Below are 18,652 nucleotides of genomic sequence, written 5' to 3' on the forward strand. Positions count from 1 at the left end.
ATATATATATAAGATAAGGGGAGAGAAAACTGGTTGTCAGATCTTCTCTGGTGCCCTGAATGGTACTGATGAGATTGTAACATGTAGACAAGTTCGAATGAAAGCTCATCTGTGTTGGTAGAATCCATGGTTGCAAAGTTTAAGCTTAAACTTTGTAACTAAGTAGACAGGTTGTTGAACGACCTTTACGTAAGGTGATATATCTTTACGTACGGCCGTATTAAAGGCTTCACAGCACGTCGTTACCCCCGTAGGTTTATCGTGTGACGCATGGCGTCTCAGGCCTACGTAAAGAATAAACGGGATAACCCGGATTTTATAGTTTTGGCAGGCTTTCCTCCGTGACGTCTTTCTCTGTTCAAGAATGTTTCAAGATCGCTGTCAAGTCTAGGTAAGGCCAAGTTTAGTTGACTACATGGATGCTATTCGCGCCCGCATGAATTTTCTCCCGTTAAAAAATGTTATAGACCATACTGTTCATGGTACAAAGAAACTGCAAAATGAGAAGATGTGTGCCTTAAATTGCAAAACCAATATTGGAAAATAATGCTAATATCGTACAATGCCAAAATCAATTCCAAAGGCAAAGAAGAAAAAAAATGAAAATGAAGGGTCTATTATCATTCTCCACACCATACTCTGTGTGTTTAGTCATTTGTTCAACCTTCATGACCACGTAGATTTCATGATGAAGGCAACTTTTTGGGCAACTTTTTACCCAAACGTTTTTTAGTCGGACGCTCGCCTCAGTTTTGCGGTTCCCAGATGTCATCCATAGAATCAGATCAACATGGCCGAAACGACCGTACGCTATCTCCCACGCAGGCGGTCACCTTCAGGCTTCTCAGAATCGCCGTTGCATCATGTGTTCATCGCCTTAAAGGTTTTTGTCAAGAGATCCTCAGAAGGTAAATGGCGGTGGTGGTATTACTTTAAATGGGCGGCGAAGACACGGTTGCATGCAGTGTGCTCGTGTTACGTAAATGACATTCATCAACGGGTGAAAGTTTTGGGGGCACCGATCTCTGATGCAAAGCTAAAGAGATAGCAGAGCCACATCATGATTCATGGACTGAATTCACAATTGGTGAAATACAGCATTTATTTACACAGCAGGGAAAATTGTATTCACTAATATGATGAAGAATTCCAGATAAGTCCAGAAATGGTTGCTTTTGGCATCTGACGCTTTAAACAACCATTATCAGACTTACCTGACATGCAACAAAGAATTGAGGTGTTCAAAAAGTCATGTATAACTGTCGCAGAGTGGAACTCGCTTCCACAAAGTACAGTAGGGGCATATATATTGTTTTAAACAATGTTTAGAGTTACATGTTCGGGTGTTAGGTGCATCAAGTCGCTCGGTGTAATGTAGCCAGCTGCCGCCGCGCCGCGTGCCTACAGCGGGGCTAGTGTGTTACGCCTAGGGGCGGTCATAATTGCTATACAGATACAGAAGCTGGTGTGTTACGCCGAAGGGCAGTTATACCGGCTACACAGATACAGATACATATTATTGACCTGTAGATTTGTGGTGACGATCCTCAGGCTACTTATTTCGGCCATTTCGCAACCATTCCAGCGCCCATAAACAACCCTTCCAGAAATTTTCAGTACTGAAATACGATAATGTGTCGAGTACCACGGCTTTAAACCATAACGCGCTAGAGAAGAAGAATGGTCACTTACGAAAGACTTTATCACCCATCTCTTAACGTATGTGTCTGTGTGTGTGTGTGGGGGGGGGGGGCTTAGGGTTGATCTTTCTAGTATTTGTTGCTTCAGTGCAGACCTTAACGTTAAGTTTGATTTTCAAAAACTGTATCCAGCTGCATAGTTTTGGTTTAAACATTCAAAAATATTTCCTTAATGTCTAACCTTCACAAACGTATGAACGGACAGGGACCGTTTATGGTGGATCCGCGGACGGACGATGAAGGATGTGCAATAAAGACAAGATATCTTCCCCACACATCACCCTTGTCAATTGTCTCCGCCTTATATTGAAGCTCCGCTTTGAGTATTTCCTCGATAAAGCTAAGTTGCATCATGAGAGATCAACAGCTTGCCATTGAATATTGTACGACAAACCAATAAAATATATCTTGTCATATTGAAGCGCGAACCCTATATAAAGCATATTGCGGACTTACACTACACTTAAGGCTTGACTATTTTTCACGTATACTATACCTATACATTTTTGTAGCTGTACGGAAAGGCCTATAATTTGTACCAATGCAATACAACAGTTACTGAATCTTGCAAATAACCCTTGAGGTTCTCGAATTGTGCGGCCCGTTGGTTCAATATTAAATTCTGCCAGCGTCAAGGTAAATCGAGACTGGCATAACGGCTCGTGACAAAAATCATTCTTTTGAGAAGCAAAAATAAAGCAATTACGATGGTTATGTACATCAGGGTCCATCACCCTTTACTCGACCGCGACGGGGGCCGACATAGTCTACAATGCAAGATACCTTTGACCCAGTGTTGACGTCACACTTGAAATAAGCCACGTGACAAGCTCCACTGGGTCAGTCTAGTGAGGAAGACCAGAGTGACTGGTCGAAAGCTCTAGGTGAGAGAACTTTGTGGTGTTAGATCAAAAGTTATAACTTTAAACATGATTATGTATTGCTTGCTTCTCAAAGGAACGTTAACCAGACACGGTAACAAGTCTGACTTGGCTGTTCTGCTTATCTTAACGTCACTGGCAGAATCTATTTGAAATAACAGACTTTAGAAATGAAGAGCTAGAAAGATGATTTGCAAGATTCTGTGTTCCGTAACTGTTGTATTTCATTGATACAAATTATAGGCCTTTCCGTATAGCTGCGTGAAAAACATTGAAGCCTTGTAGTGTAAGCCCGCGATATGTATTTTTGTCCAAACGTATTTCGTCATTGAATAATACACATCTGACTACTTTCAGGAGCTGTTGCATGTCACTGTCGTTGGTTTCGTGCCGTCTTTAGGCTAGTCTCACACGGGAATGTCTGATTTGTGAGGTCGTTAGACAGCCAAAGCGACTGGCGATACCTACCCACGAGCTAACGACACCGGCTGTCTTCTGGATTTATTTTATCGCCCGGGTGTAGATGACTTCGTACAAAGCGGCGATCTCCAAGGCGTCAATTCAGCACTACTGGGGAAGGACTCAGTGCTAGAGAAATTGCCAAGTTGAATATGCAATTGCGGGGAGGCAAAACTGGTTTCGCTGAGTCAATTTTCTCGCTATTCTTTAATGTTGAGTAAGTTGAGTAAATCTTGTCTAATGGCATACTGGTATCTGTGGCACAAATGCGATGTCACAAACAGAAAACGGTTACCTGTTTTGTATCTTAGGCTGATTTTAGCTATTTATGGGTGTACAAAAAATAAAGACATCACGTAGCTCATCACATAGCTTGTTCCGAGGCAATTTCAACGCTTCAAGTGTGAAAGGATGACGAAAAAGTACTAAGAAATGGCGCTGTAAACATCAATACAAACAGACTTCCTCATCCAGAATATTTTTGTTTGCCACCCTAAAATTGCATTGGATGGCTTTAAAGTCATATTGACGTATTTAAGGGTGACATTCCGTATATAGTTTACAACGTAATGTTGTGTCAGGAAAGATATCAGTTGAAACGGAAAAAAATCTGATGCAAATTGACCAAATGTCGAACGAAAACCGGGGAAAATCTGGGATTCCGCCTACGTGCTATGTCTGAGTGAGATAAAGAGAGCAAACGTCCGGGGTTTTGCTGGAGGCAAATTCAATGAGAGAAGATCACGTTATTGATGGGTTGCGATAATAATCAATATCGCGATGAGGTGCCCTTAATCCGACATGCTCTGTCAATAATCCTCCGTTTTGTCATAGACACAATTGGGAACGTTACACGTAAGGAGATAAACGTCTAAAGTCCTTAAACCCCTGCCAGAACCTCATTCCAACCAACCACCAACCAACCAACCAACCAACCAACCAACCAACCAACCAACCAACCAACCAACCAACCAACCAACCAACCAACCAACCAACCAAGGTTGACTGAAGTACGAATGATCAGGCCTAGCCTATGATCAGATAGTAGTATTTGGGCCATCGCACACGTGGTGTTAAATGAAAACAAATAATTATTTGCGGTATTGTGGTTTTGCATTCTATGTCGCCCAACCGAAATGATTCTGTTGTTTATAGAACAAAGGAGTACAGCAGTATGTCAAACACGGCACCTAACGTTGTTGTGTTTTACATTCATCTCCATTACGATGCTACGAAAAAAAACATACATGTATGCTGAATAGGCATGTATGTAAATAGTACAAATTCATGAATTCGCTAGAATGTTACACAATATACTGTTGGCTTGCCAAAAAAAGTATCAGGACGGCTCTGAAGTCGGCGGCACACTGCCAACGACCTTCGGGCGAAGTTTTAGATCACTAGAAGGTCGCCTAATTTAAAACCGCCAGAGGATCCAGCGTCTTTGTCGTCTGAAAATCTGCCCCGTTATACCTCGCCGGGCTAGCTAGTTTCCTGCAGCGAGGCGCCGGCTTTAGGAGATTTGTTCCGAAATGCATATGGTACACCGTCTGAACAGAAGTATCCTATCTGGAAAGTCTTGGGAATGGGAAACTTCCCCATGGCGAAACGGCAACGCTGGACAGATAATGACTTTTGCTTTCAATTGTACGAGCTAGCTTGTACAAGTTGTAGGGAAAAGTTTTATGTTTCTTTATTTACTACTTCTCGTTTAACTTTGAATTTACGTTTTAAGAGGTATAAAGGAGGCCACTAAAGCGATCACTTAATAGGGACGTTAGACGATATAAATTTTTATTTTGACCATTTACTGACGTCACGTATCCGTTAAGTCTCGTGTGAATAAGGCCACGTGTCTGTAACCTTAACTCTCGCGAGTTTACGTTCGGGAGTGATTGGTCATTAATTATCCTAGTGAAAGGGAGGGCCATGGAAGAAAATTGGCTAAGAGGGGAGCGGCCCCACTCAGGATACCACGACGTTCCGCAAGACAGCGCAAAGGATCAATCATGGATATGGACATCCTAGCAAGATTATATCTAACATACAATTTTTGAGATATTAAAAAAAAATGTTGCTCTTGGTTGCTATCATACAGAAAATCTAGACAATGAAAGTTGCATATTCATATACAAGTATATTTCTTCCCACGTCAACAATAAAAAACAAAACATTTACACCTGATGTAATCATGTGTTCCATGAACTCTATTCTGCCATAGATTAGATGCCTAAACGTAGAGTTTAAAAAGTATCAAACAAGCAAAAGCGAAACCAAAATTAGGGATAGATAAAATTTCCGATGTTTCCGATCTAAAATCATACATAATGGTGCCATATTTTTTACTCAATTAGAATGATGGAATCGTTAGGCATGTTTTACTGTACGTTTAAACGTTGCCATTCCTCTTTAATGTACAGTAAGTTGAATAAACCCATGGTACAAAATTTAATGCGATTTAGCTAAAGAAAAATGGCTGCTTGTTTTGTATCGCTAGCTATTTATCGGTGGTACAAAAAGTACTCCTGTTTTAAACGCTTTAATTATAACAAAGGTTGACAAAAATGTGCCAAGGAATGACAGTAAATGTCAATATCAGACAGTTTTCCCCATCCAGAATATTTATTTTGTCTTGGATTGAATGCCTTTAATTTGATTTGATTAGGCTTGGCCAATTGGGTCAACTCAGTATCATGTCTATCCAATCAGCATGTGCCAAGCGTAATCAAACGGCACTTTTTTTATATTTACAAATTAGCAGACGTGTAAGACTGTACGTATCTAATCATGAAGAGGTTTGTTTACGTCGCCCCCGGTTTTGAAGACCCAAATGAAGCGTGATGTTGAAGTACCCTCTTAGTAAAAATCATGTGTCAAGCGTGATCAAACGGCACTTTTTTATATTTAAAAATTAGTAGAAGTGTACGTACCTAATCATGAAGAGGTTTGTTTACGTCGCCCCCGGTTTTGAAGACCCAAATGAAGCGTGATGTTGAAGTACCCTCTTAGTAAAAATCATGTGTCAAGCGTAATCAAACGGTACTTTTTATATTTAAAAATTAGTAGAAGTGTACATACCTAATCATGAAGAGGTTTGTTTACGTCGCTCCCGGTTTTGAAGACCCAACACCAAATGACGCGCGATGTTGAAGTACCCTCTTAATGCGTGGACGTCTTCCTTAACGTCAACAGCGTTATCTTTCACGTTCGAGCGTACACCCTACCTGACAGCACGTACCAGCACGTACCATGCTACTCTAGCTCTGCGCAAACTCACTGCAGATGAGAGGTAGACCCATTAGTTTAGGAGGAGGGCTAAACGGCCACTTTGGCATGCTGAAGGTTGAAATCTCCCACGGGAAAAAAAAGAAGTACCTATTGAGTGAAAAATTGGAGATTCAACCCTCTCGATAACGTGCATGCACTGGTGAAAACTGCACCCCATTATTCCTTGTCTATTTGACGAGGACGAAGGAGCCATTAAAACGTGTAGAAAATGTGGTGTGGGTGGGGCAAGATCCTTTCTGAGCCTACTGATTTAGTGGGCGGAAAATGGCCATTTCGAAACGCCCGGAGGGCTAAAAAGCCCTGGCGACTGACGGTCTCTTACGAGACGATTTTCCCAGACACACCGTATACATATTATCGTCGCAGCACACAGGCCAAGTTGTAAAAAAACGTGAAGACTCTAAAGTGGACAGGCCATAACAGTTTACAACGGTCTATTATGACTGCGTGTGTAACAGGGGATCAAGATGAATAGGTTTCAGTTCAAAAGTTCAGAACGTTCGCCCAATTTCCCGGGATTGAATAATTTTCACATAAATTCGCCTGGCACGTTGTAAAGAATTGTCTGATGCTACTCATTGCCGATGTGCGTAGCATTGGTTCCCATACACAGGACTCGAAATACAAGCTAGTATGCAGATTAATGTAGGAAAAATTGGAGCTGTGCAGGTATTTCTGATGTCTACCTCCATGTACTGGGTATATGCAGGTTAGTGCAGGTAAATTGGAGCTGTGCAGGTGTTTCTGATGTCTACCTGCACCAAACCTGCACTTGTCCATGTACTGGGTATATGCAGGTTAGTGCAGGTAAAATTGGGGCTGTGCAGGTATTTCTGATGTCTACCTGCACCTAACCTGCACTGGTCCGTGTACGAAGGTATTTCTGATGCTTATGTCAGCTGGTAGTGTGTTGTAGTTGGTTGTGCTCTGAATTCGAATGGGGTGGTCGACTGTGGTCGTACAAAAATGAAATCCCCAACATCCAATATTTAATGATGCCTGCACTACGTTATACTGTAGGTGTGCAGAAAAAAAGGTTTTCGAGCCGTGTTTGTGCCATGTTTGATGATTTGAAGGGCAGGGACGCCTTACGTAATCCATAACACTGTGCCTTATCTGTAGTTACACGATGTGATTGGGTGACGCATGTGATGAGATTAGGTGGATTTACTGTCTGTGAGTTAAGCCGGCGTCACACAGTTGACGAGATTCAGCCGTAATTGTTGATCGAAAGAGGGCAGCTCAATTTTCAAAGGCATCCAATACAATTTCAAGGCTGCCAAACAATTATTTTCATGTGGAAATCTGTCTGATATTGACATATTTGCTGGCAATTCTTAGCACTTTTTCATTTTGTTTCAATTTGAAATAGCCCGAAAACAAGCTACGAGAGCCATCTCTTTGGTTTTGGTTACCACCCATAAATACATAGAACCAGTTTACGATAGAAAACAAGTAACCGCTATCCGTCAGTCACATCACAGTTTTGCCTAACAGATTGAGTATGCTATGGGATGGGGTTGATTGAACTACATTATTAGAATTAAGAGGAAATTAGAAATACAGTTTTACAGCCCTGAAATTGCAATGGGCCTTTAATTAAAATTGACAGATAGACCTAGAAGGCCAATATGAGCATCTCATGGTTAAAGGCATCCAATGCAATTTCTTCATGGCAATAGGGAAACATATTCTGCCTGTGATATTTACATTTACTGCCAATTCTGAGTACATTTTCGTCATCATCTCGTAATAATTGAAGCGTTTGAAATAACCCCAAAGACAAGCCACATAAGGACTCCCTTCATTTTTGGTACCACCAATAATACGACAGAAGCAGCGAAAGCTAAGAAAACAGGCAACAGTTTTACGCTAGCGACATCGCATTTTTGCCTCCCAAAAATATATCAGTATGCCATAGCTATGGGATAGTATTGATTCAACTTACTACATTGAAACAAAATCGCAAAAAGAAAAATTGACTTTGAAAATGCAGTTATACTTTCTGAAATCACTATGGGTGCCTTAAACAAACGGCTCAAACAAACAAGCAAACAAACAAACAAGTAACAAATAGTGCTTACCGTCGTCTGATATCCTCTCTTCCTGTCTTCTGTTTCTCTCTTGATGTCTCGTACCGCGCCGCTGACACCTGTAGCGTGGTATGAGCGGCAGAGCTCGCTCAGGTTCGGTAGATATGCCTCCAAGGTGCGTTTCGTGTAACGACCGCTAATTTACAAGTGTCTAGCACCGGAAATTAGGCTCAAGTTGTCCAGACGTCACTAGTAGCAACTGACGTCACTGAAAACGCCTGAACTTGACGTTGTCTCGATGGGAGCAAACAGCCAGCGAGAAATCCGCCAAGCCACTTAACGACCACTTTCATGGTTGCCAAATCCGTCTGAGACAAGTAAAGTTCAGAAGTGCCCCGGGATTTTGAAATAGGGGCCATTAACGGTCTACCTGTCAGCGTGCATGCTTAGTTACATGTGTGTAAAAACATGGGTGGATGTGATGAATGGAAATCTGCAGTCATCATGCTGAGTATGAGTCACTGTGTCATTTTCGAGACTTACGGTTTATCCGATGATGCATGTAATAAGAAAGTCAACGTCAAAGAGCTTTATTAGCATGTGAAAGACAATTAAAAGTCTGAATTATAGCTTTACGCATTACATACATTAAAAAAATACATTTAAACAAATCGCGACTATAAAATCTCAGAAAGCAGCTATATATTAGAATTCAAAGCGTTACCTATAAAGCATATGTAGTACAGTACTTAGTATACGTCATCAAAACACAAAGATCATAGGATTTACTTGTAATCAATACAGAGATATTCTACTAGCGCTACGTACTTGTTAACTATCATTTGTCTTAATTTACGTTGCTCCAGCGACATGAATGAAAGTTCATAAAGTGTCTGTTGCATTCCAAAACGTGGTCCATTCCAAATCATGATTTGGAATAACATGTTTTGGAATGCAACAGTGTCCCAAGGAAATCAAATATTTTGCCATCGCAGCCACAGCGCCCTCTATCGAAAACTAGGGGAACTGCAGTGTCATCATGACGTCACTTCACAAACCAAAATGGCGTCCGTTCAGAACAGGGGCCGGCGACACAAGTGGGCGATAGACTTCAGTCACAGGTACAGTTAGCCTTATTTGGTGAATTTGTCGAATGTAGGTACTTCTATAGGGTATCAGGAATAATGTGTGAGAGTTTGGGCGCTGGAATTATAGGCGTTGTTGTGGAATTCCTCATTTCGTGCGGTATCATGGGGGAGGGGGGGAAAAAAGGAGCCAGAATTTTGGCCATGATCAAATGGGCCAACTCTTCTGGCATAATCATCTGTCTATTTGGCCAATTTCTACTCTTTCCAGCCACTTCCCAACCGTGGTTGGTAGAGGCAGATGTGAGTGACAGATGTCAGGGGTTTTCTAAACCAGGGAATAAGGGCTATGCTCCCTCATGTAACCATCCAGCACCCCCATATCAATTTTCAGATTGAACCCTAAGTGGCTACATACACATAATTTTAAGTCTTTCAGTTCTCAAAATGATCTTTCCCAAAATGGTCTTTCTTTGGAAACAAAGCATCATAACAATGCATTCTAACATTACTGTGTTACTCTTGTAAAAAATTCCAAAATCCTGTGCCAACCCCCCACTCGATCACTTCACTCCCTCACCATGCTAGTGATCTGGTCTCTCATGCTAAATTTTTCTTGAAAAAAAACTGACATATCCTGCCTTACATGTACAGGAGAGGTGATCGTCAGGTCCAGCCAGTGTCAGACCTACCGTCCCCCGTCGGGTACACGGACAAAACTGTGTCTGACGTGTCAGCCAGGGACAAGGACTCCAGTCTGGTCGCCAAGGTGGGAATATCAGTAATATCAGTAATATATAACACTCACACACTCACTATCCAGGATTTGAATTTAATTCTGCAGCAGTCGGCTACATGTAGTAGTACTGGTCTTCACTCCACACCTCCATGCGGCCCGATTCAGCGGGTTTACACTGGCAAGGCTCTAAATATTGTCTATAAAGTATAATATTGATATATTATAGTGATAGATGGATTAAATACTAGAGTATGAACAGTCACATGTATCTGTAGAGAGCCTGGGATGTGGCCTTGGGTCTCTTGAAACAGTAACATGTTCTTGTATTTTCTCCACTGTTTCAGGGAACCCCTGAAGCAGTCTCATACATCTGTATTTTCTCCACAGAGAGCCTGGGATGTGGCCTTGGGTCCCCTGAAACAGTCACATGTATCTGCTGTATTTTTCCACAGAGAGCCTGGGATGTGGCCCTGGGTCCCCTGAAACAGCTGCCCATGAACCTGTTCATCATGTACATGTCCGGTAACTCCATCTCCATCTTCCCCATCATGATGGTCGGGATGATGTTCATACGACCCGTGCAGGCCTTCCTCGCTGTCAAGAGCAGTAAGTAAACTACAAAAGTAACAGTTACAAGAGAATTCTTTCAGCAGTCACAAGTTTTTGAAGGGTAAGAATACTAACCTCCAAATTTTCGATGACTATCTGTAGGCCACTCGCCTAGGAAAATTTGGAGGTCAGTACTCTTACCCTTCAAAATCTCTTCAACGATAGAAAGTAACATTTGCAAAGCAAATGCATACTGTATAGCTCGCATATGGGCTGCTCTGTTAATTCTTACTCAAACACAGTCACAATCCCTCCTACTATAAAATTGCAACACTATGTAACCAAAACCAGTTACCATTGTGAGAGACCATGTGGTTGACCAGGTCAGAGGTCACTGTTTGGAGAAGAGAAGAAACTGAGCAAAAACAAAATGTTTTCGTTCTGCGAAGGTAAACATAACAAACAAGCAATAGGGAGTAGAATTATAACAACTAGGAAGACAAGAACTATCCTCAACTGTAGGGGCCAAAATATGAGCATTTTGGAGTTGATTCAGAACCTCTACATTCTCTTCTTTTTTTCACAAATCAGGGGAAAAAATGAAAGGGGCAAATCTATGAACTAGTTAATTAGCTATAGTGTGGCCTAACAAAAAATATGCACAGATCCAGATCTACAGGATATGTGTCAGCCTTGTTAGCTTTCGTCCGCTACCCAAGGTTGGCGGGGAGCGGACCTTGGGTAGCGGACGAAAGCTAACAAGGCTGACACTCAGGCTAGGTACATGGGATACCAGAAAGTCTTCAAAATAACTACCTCACTAATGAGGCTCTGATTTCTTAGTTATTTTTGCCCCTTTGTGTGAAAATAAAATGAAGTGAAACGTCACTTATATATAAGTGCTCCTTTGACTTGAGCCCTGATTGGATTCTGAATGTAATCTGTGAAGATGAATAGAGACTACTCCTGCAGTGTAGTACTCACACCTGTGGCCACTTGATAGTGAAAAGGGAGCAGTCAACCTCATTCCAAGGACACTCAGCATTTTGTATATACAATTATGTCTTCTTGTAAGCTAGTAGTGCAATGCAGCGTTGTCATTCAGGGTTAGAAACACACAAAAACACATAAAATCACCACAAGTACATCTCGATAGTACTATGCATTCACTTTTGTGGTGGTTTTATTTTCACATTTTTTTCAGTGTCCTCTTAACACAAAATTATAGCATTGTAAAGGTGTGTTCTGGACTTCCAGTTGTACTATAGAATTGTTTTAACTGTGGACTTTTACCTTTAACACTGCCAAAACTTCCTCTTCTCTCCTAATGTGAAGTAAGACCACCACAAAAGTAATTGTATTCTACAGATTTGATTTGTTTCCATTCCTCCAGCGTTCAAGAACTTTGACGGCTCGCAGGCGTTGGCTCAGAAATGCGTGTACCTTGTGTCCAACCTGTTGGCGCTGGGTCTGGCCCTGTACAAGTGTCAGGCCATGGGACTGCTCCCCACACACTCCTCCGACTGGCTGGCCTTCATGGACCCACAGCAGGTGCTACTTTATTACCTCCATGAAAAATGGAGGTATTGTTTTTGGCGCGTCTGTGTGTGTGTGTGTGTGTGTGTGTGTTTCCGCAACTTTGTAGTCAGCATAACGTCATAACGCCTTTATGGGTTGTGATGATATTTGGTATGCTGATAAGTCTTAGAAAGACAAAGGTCAAGGTCAAATATGGGCCTCCTGGTGGATGACCTTGGTACTGCAGCAGAACTGCAGTTGAAATGAAGTATGACAAAGCAAGCCCATATTTCATGGAGGTATGAGATCTCGGAACTCTTGTTCTACTTTATTTTACTCTCTAAAGTACATGTATATTTTCTGTTCGAAACATTATGAATTCCCATGAATAGTTTCATCAGGTTGGTAAGTCACTGAATAAAAAGACTCTTTTTACACAACCAAGTATTTTATTCAGTCGATGCTTTAGTGACCATCTGTCACCTTCCTCAGTGCACAGTTCACTGTAACCGAACCATGTAGATATGTAAATAGTTTATGTTTGGGAACGCATCTACATGTATAGCAGCGACACCTGTTCTGTGTAATGTGAACCAGTCAGAATTGCCCTGAGGAAGGTGACAGACGGTTACTGAAATGTCAGCTGAACGAAACACTTGGTTGTATAAAAAGTCTCTTTATTCATTGTTTTCCGAAGTCACAATGTGTGTAGGGATAAATCCAAAAAAATCATACTTGCCCAATCCGGCTAGTCCAGGGACACATGCACTTGCTGGATCAGTACTTGTCTTGGGCAAGTGGTCTTGTTTTGATGCTTGAACTGATCATTTGGACTTTGTGAAAGATAACATGTAACATATGGAACTGTTTGGTGTTGTGTTTCCACTGTTATGAAATGTTGTTTTGTTTTATTTTGCAGAGAGTGGAGTATTCCATGGGAGGCATGGTGGTGACATAGAAGAAGAATTAGGAAAAGACAATTTCAAGAACATCAGAGCCTTTAAATTCTTTACCCATTGTATTGTAATTTACTAAACTACGAGGTCCTCACAATCACGATTCACACAGTTTTTGTACCATGGTATCATATACACTGTACATGTGGCACTGGTCTATGCCACCCCCCAATATTGGATGTATCATCTTTTATTTATTGAGATTTTTTTCCAATTTGTGGAAGGATTGACATAACAGGTGACTGTCACCTTATCAAGATGTCAACCCTGAGACCAGGGTCTTCTAGATACTCGAACCCAGAACCTTCAGATTCTAAGTCAACAACCCTAACCACAAGACCACTTTGTCACCATTGAATGTTGTTTGCGAAGTTTTCCACAATATCTTCTTTGATTGACAAGTCAGTAAAATCCAATAGTAACAATACTGTTCAAACATGCAAAGAAAGCTTTAAGAGAAAGTTTTAGTCAGGACAAAGGGCATTGCCTAAAACTGGTTCAATAAATGTATATATATATTGATATCAGGCAATACAGGGTTCTGCAATGTAATGTTTGCTTCCTACGTGTCTCAGTCTTTAGAATAATTCTATCTGAATACACATTTCTAATGCAAAGCCATATTTAAATCAAATTGTTATCCTATAAGTTGTCTCGCATGTAAGCATTGAAGAAGGTCCCACTAAATAGAGTGGTACATGTACATTAACATGAAAGTTTGTAAATTACATAATGAGAATCAAAATCTTATCCAACTCACAAAGAAAGTTTTTGACTGAATCACTCAGTCTTCATCAGCTTTCTGACCCAAGCATACCCTGGAATCCAAACTCGCTGTCCGGGCCGCAAAAGCCCTTCGCCCGCTGGTGTAAATTACCGCTACGGGGGAGTCTAGCCCGGGGGGAGTTTGGCTGGCCGGACATTCTAGGGCCAGCCAACTCCCATCGGGCTCAACTCCCCTGTAGCGGTAAATTAGGCAGGGCGGGCGAAGGGCTCTCGGCTGCCGAAGGAAAAAGGCTAACGGCCCGATACTAGTTTGGCATCCAGGGTAACCCAAGCACTGTGCATGTGTTGTATAGACACGAGATTTGTTTCCACAGTCGGAAATTCTGGTGAGTAAATTTCTTTGAGTTGGAGAACATTTAATTCTCATTAAGACACTGCACATGTCTACATTTACAAAGGAGGTTTAAAACTAAATGCGAAACAAATCTTGAAAGTTCATGTGTTTGTAGAAGTCATTAAATATGAAGGAAACACTGATGGCGTATGATGTAACTGCTGCAAATAAAGTCAAGGTCAAGTTGCCAGTACTACTTAGTATTACTTTTGGGGATTCAGAAAAATAGTATGCACAGGACCAGAACAGTCGCTTCTGCACTTGCATTCAGTATTTTCTGGAGTAAAGACTCCTTTCTAAATAAAACCTTGCTACGGTTACACCGTCCGGCGCGGGAAGATGGTGACACGGTGCTTTATTATGCTGCTCACCACCAGGCGTCCATCCGGTCCTAAGGCAATACCGTCCGGCCTCCTGATACGAGCCACGGTGCGGACGAACTCCCCACGGCTTGTGAACATTTTCACCTTATTCCCAGTCGCGACAACGATATTCCCTAAAGTATCCGTACAGATGCCATCGATATAACGATTACCAATACTAAACCTGAACAGCAAATACCCATCCCTATGGTACACTTGCACCCAGTTCTTCGGAACGATGTTGTTCTTCGGAACGATGATGTTTCCGTCATTGTCCGTTGTAATGTATCGTCCGAGTAACTCAGTAGATTTCAATCTAAGTATCAACGAGCCGTTTGAAGAGAAGGCATTTAAATGTTTAAAATGCGAAATCACAACGATTCTGTCATTGGGCACGTCCACAGCAATGCCTAAGTTATTGCTTTCGTGAGGATTATAAGATTGAGGTAAGTCGAATGTGGTTTCGGCAAACCTTCCCGACTGTACTTCACTATGTGAACAGTGCTAAATTTAGAAGAACCTACGACCAGCAAATGACCCTTTCTGTCAATGGCAACATCTTCGGGAAACATGGATTGTCCATTTGTACCGGGCACCACAGTCTTAAAGAGACGGAGAAAAACTCCATTCACGCTGAAGACCTGGACTCGTTTATTGCTTCTATCAGCCACATATATCTCATTGTCACTGGATACGGCCACTCCGTTTGGTTGCCTAAATCTCCCGGGGCTTGATCCCTTTCCGCCAAGGATGATCTTCTCTGATTTCAAAATCTCGGTGTGGCGCTCTGTAATCAGTGATTAGAGTGAATCAGGGAAACCCTGAAGAATTCACACACACACACACACACACACACACAAATAAACACACACACACACACACACACACACAAATAAACACACACACACACACACACACACATTAGACTTTTGGAATAGGCAAAGATGCAATACCTTTGTAGAAAGATGTTGTCGGCACTAGAACGTTGTGTTTTGTCGTTCTCACTTCCGATTCAGGTCTGGTCGTGTCAAAAGACATCGTTGACGTTAGCTGGATGGAGGACATCATTGATGGTGTCGTTATTAGGTTGGAGGACATCATTGATGGTGTCGTTATTAGGTTGGAGGACATCATTGATGGTGTCGTTATTAGCTTGGAGGACATCATTGATGGTGTCGTTATTAGCTTGGAGGACATCATTGATGGTGTCGTTATTAGCTTGGAGGACATCGTTGATGGTGTCGTTGGTAGGTTGGAGGACATCATTGATGGTGTTGATGCTAGGCTGGAGGACATTTTTGATGGTGTCGTTGGCATGGAAGTGGAAGCAGTGGATGGTGTTGGTGTAAGGTCAGAGCTTGTAATGTTTGATGACAGTGTGGTATGTTGTAAGATGTTGGAAATGGAAGTCGATTCATCATCTCTAATAGAGCGATTGAAGGTCCACACCTGTAACATAAGCGTAATGACAATTCAAAGTAATATACTGTTTCCACAATCTTTCAATTTCAATGAAGTGGGAAAATGATTAACACGCCATTTCTGTGTCCTCGACATACATTTCAATGTTCATTGTTAGCCAAATGCCACATTACATACAATAACTGTTTTCGCATAATCATGAATCTGCCTAGTGTAGTGACAGTAAGATGTTTGTTTTGAACCTGAGGCCTTTGATGCCAGATGGCGTAAAGAGTGCTATTCTTTTGTTTGGGCCGTCGTTTCCACCCATCTAACATCATTGTTTAGTCTGTACTTAAGTTAGATTTATTCTATCGTAACTCATTCTTCACAAACCTCTGAAATATATATATATATATATATATATATATATATATATATATATATATATATATATATATATATATATATATATATATATATATATATATATATATGCAAAACTCGCACGCTCGTATCAGCTTAGGATCAACATGGCCTTATCCAGAAGTGATTGACCAGGAGCCTTTACCCGATAGAATACAATATTTTCTATGACTTGACTAGCTACCAGAATCGATCCGGTCAGATTTAGCACAGTGGGAACGCCCCCATCCGGCTCGATTCGGCTAGGTTCTGCTCTTTGACGAGGTGGAATTGTATCCCGATCGAGCAGGAAAGAAAGGAAAAAGAACATAGAGCTTGCGACCAGACAAAGTACAAAATCTTGCCTTTTCAACATCCTGAACGTTGGCGCTGAAGTAGAGCCCAACAAAGGTTGCACAGAAGACTATTAACGCCATGAAAGCGGTTGTTATTAAAATAACCCCCAGCCGTCGACACGTGCACCACGATGGCAATGCTGAAAACATGTGGGAAAATGTTTAAAGCAAGAAAAACTGGTGTAGCTTTTCAGTTGTTGTTTTCACCCAGTTTTGCTCAGTGCACAAGTGCCATGGGGCATTTAAAACGTAAAAACAAATGATATCTCAGGACATAGGTCGTGATTTTTTTATCATCAGGAACTGCAGGGGCGTTTCTTTGAAAATTTTTGAAGAAGGATAACTCAAGAACCGGTTGACGGATTGTGTTTTCGGTACGTAGGTAGTTTGAGTGATACTTCACATAATTAAATGACAATTAGGCAATTTAATGTGCTTAACTAATAACGGAATTCGATAAATCTGCTGTGTTCCATAATAGGAAAATTTAAACTTGTGAGATATGTAATTGCGAGGAAGAATAACATTGGCAGATATTATGTAAATTGTAACCCAAATATGCATATATATAATTAATGCAAGCATTCTATCGCTACATACTGGTAAATGGCAGGAATATCATACTTGCGGTATTTGGAAATCAAATGAACATGAACATCATCAAAAACAACCTATACCAATCAGGATCTCATTTCCGTAATTTATTAGGAAATGGTAAATAGGACTGACTTTATGTGGAGAATATGAAAAACTGATATAATTCATGGAAATGATTATCGTATTTGGATAATCAATGAGACAATGAAAGGCTAACATTATCTGATTAGTGTATGAGATCAATAAACTCTAGCTGCAAACTGCTCAAAGATGTTGTAACAAATCCATACTTCAGCCGACCGGGTAAAGCCACAAACATTTCACAAACCCTAAAACAAGCTTAGGTAATCCGTAAATAATCCGTAAATAATTTCATCCGGTTGTTTTTAATTGGTAAACGAATAAATAGCAAAGTTCTTTGATCACAACCATTTATTTTTCACGAGCCGGCGTTTCGATGACCGTCTGTCATCTTCATCAGGGCAATTCTGACTGGTTTACTGTGCACTGACGCTGGATGCTACTTTGTTGCATAGTGCACTAAGGGTGTTACAATAGTTCACACTTAAGTAATAATGATAACGTAAAGAAAAATCTTACCGCAAGTTGTTTCTCGTGGGTGAATATTTGGTACGTATGTCGGATTTGGAATCAATGAGTTGTGGGTTCTCATCTGATTCGGAGGACGACAACTCGCCGAATGCCCGCTTGTTGGTATCGCACTGTTACTTTGAGGAACACCCGACCTGTTAGCTGTAGGTATGTTATCATCCCTACCATCAGCTACATGTACAGTACCGTGGTGTCGAGCTGTACAAGGCCGGATACTGAAGGAGTCATCATTACTATTAGCCAGTCCGGAGGCCGGTTCTGTGAGAACGTTTGACTCGTTTATCTGATTAGAGTTGGCGGTGCTTTGGGCAATGTCCTGACTCGTGTTCGGCACATACATCGGGCTCGGGTCCTGCGTGTCTTGTTGGTATAACATGTACATTGGATTAAGGCTTATGTCATGTTGCGTGTAGACAAGGTTCGGGTTTCGAGTGTCTTGCTCGCAACTCGGATTTTGATAAAGTCCATATGAAGGATGTCGGGTGTCACTGATGTTACTAGTGTTATCCACAAATACGGTTGAAGTGTGTACGCCTTTCTCGGGTACGTGGTCACTCCCTGCCAAGGTGACTGTGATACCACTGCTGTTGC

At 41.4% G+C, this 18,652-nt stretch overlaps 2 protein-coding genes across 2 annotated transcripts in view; one reads left to right on the forward strand and one right to left on the reverse strand.

Moving 5' to 3' along the window:
• Positions 1-16,134, reverse strand: part of LOC109480568 (neuropeptide Y receptor type 2-like) — a 36,895-nt gene extending 20,761 nt beyond the window's left edge. The window contains exon 1 of the mRNA XM_019782799.1: positions 15,644-16,134. Within this exon, the coding sequence (XP_019638358.1) occupies positions 15,644-16,007 (364 nt within the window). The 5' untranslated portion in view covers positions 16,008-16,134. The remainder of the gene's footprint in view (positions 1-15,643) is intronic.
• Positions 9,407-13,760, forward strand: LOC109480569 (ER membrane protein complex subunit 4-like). Its single transcript, XM_019782800.1, has 5 exons — positions 9,407-9,482; positions 10,101-10,215; positions 10,638-10,791; positions 12,128-12,285; positions 13,172-13,760. Exons 1-5 carry the CDS (start codon positions 9,424-9,426, stop codon positions 13,208-13,210), a joined length of 525 nt encoding a protein of 174 aa, XP_019638359.1. The 5' UTR covers positions 9,407-9,423; the 3' UTR covers positions 13,211-13,760.
• Positions 16,135-18,652: the final 2,518 nt, after the last annotated feature.

Source organism: Branchiostoma belcheri, unplaced genomic scaffold (assembly GCF_001625305.1).
Source record: "Branchiostoma belcheri isolate BF01 breed outbred unplaced genomic scaffold, Haploidv18h27 scaffold51, whole genome shotgun sequence".
Taxonomy (NCBI): Eukaryota; Metazoa; Chordata; class Leptocardii; order Amphioxiformes; family Branchiostomatidae; genus Branchiostoma; species Branchiostoma belcheri.

Bases quoted from the DNA above. Each gene is read 5' to 3' on its own strand.
- LOC109480569 (XM_019782800.1), top strand. From the start codon at position 9,424: ATGGCGTCCGTTCAGAACAGGGGCCGGCGACACAAGTGGGCGATAGAC. The intron at 10,792-12,127 runs GTAAGTAAACTA...CCATTCCTCCAG, and splicing joins CTTCCTCGCTGTCAAGAGCA to CGTTCAAGAACTTTGACGGC. The intron at 12,286-13,171 runs GTGCTACTTTAT...TTTATTTTGCAG, and splicing joins CCTTCATGGACCCACAGCAG to AGAGTGGAGTATTCCATGGG.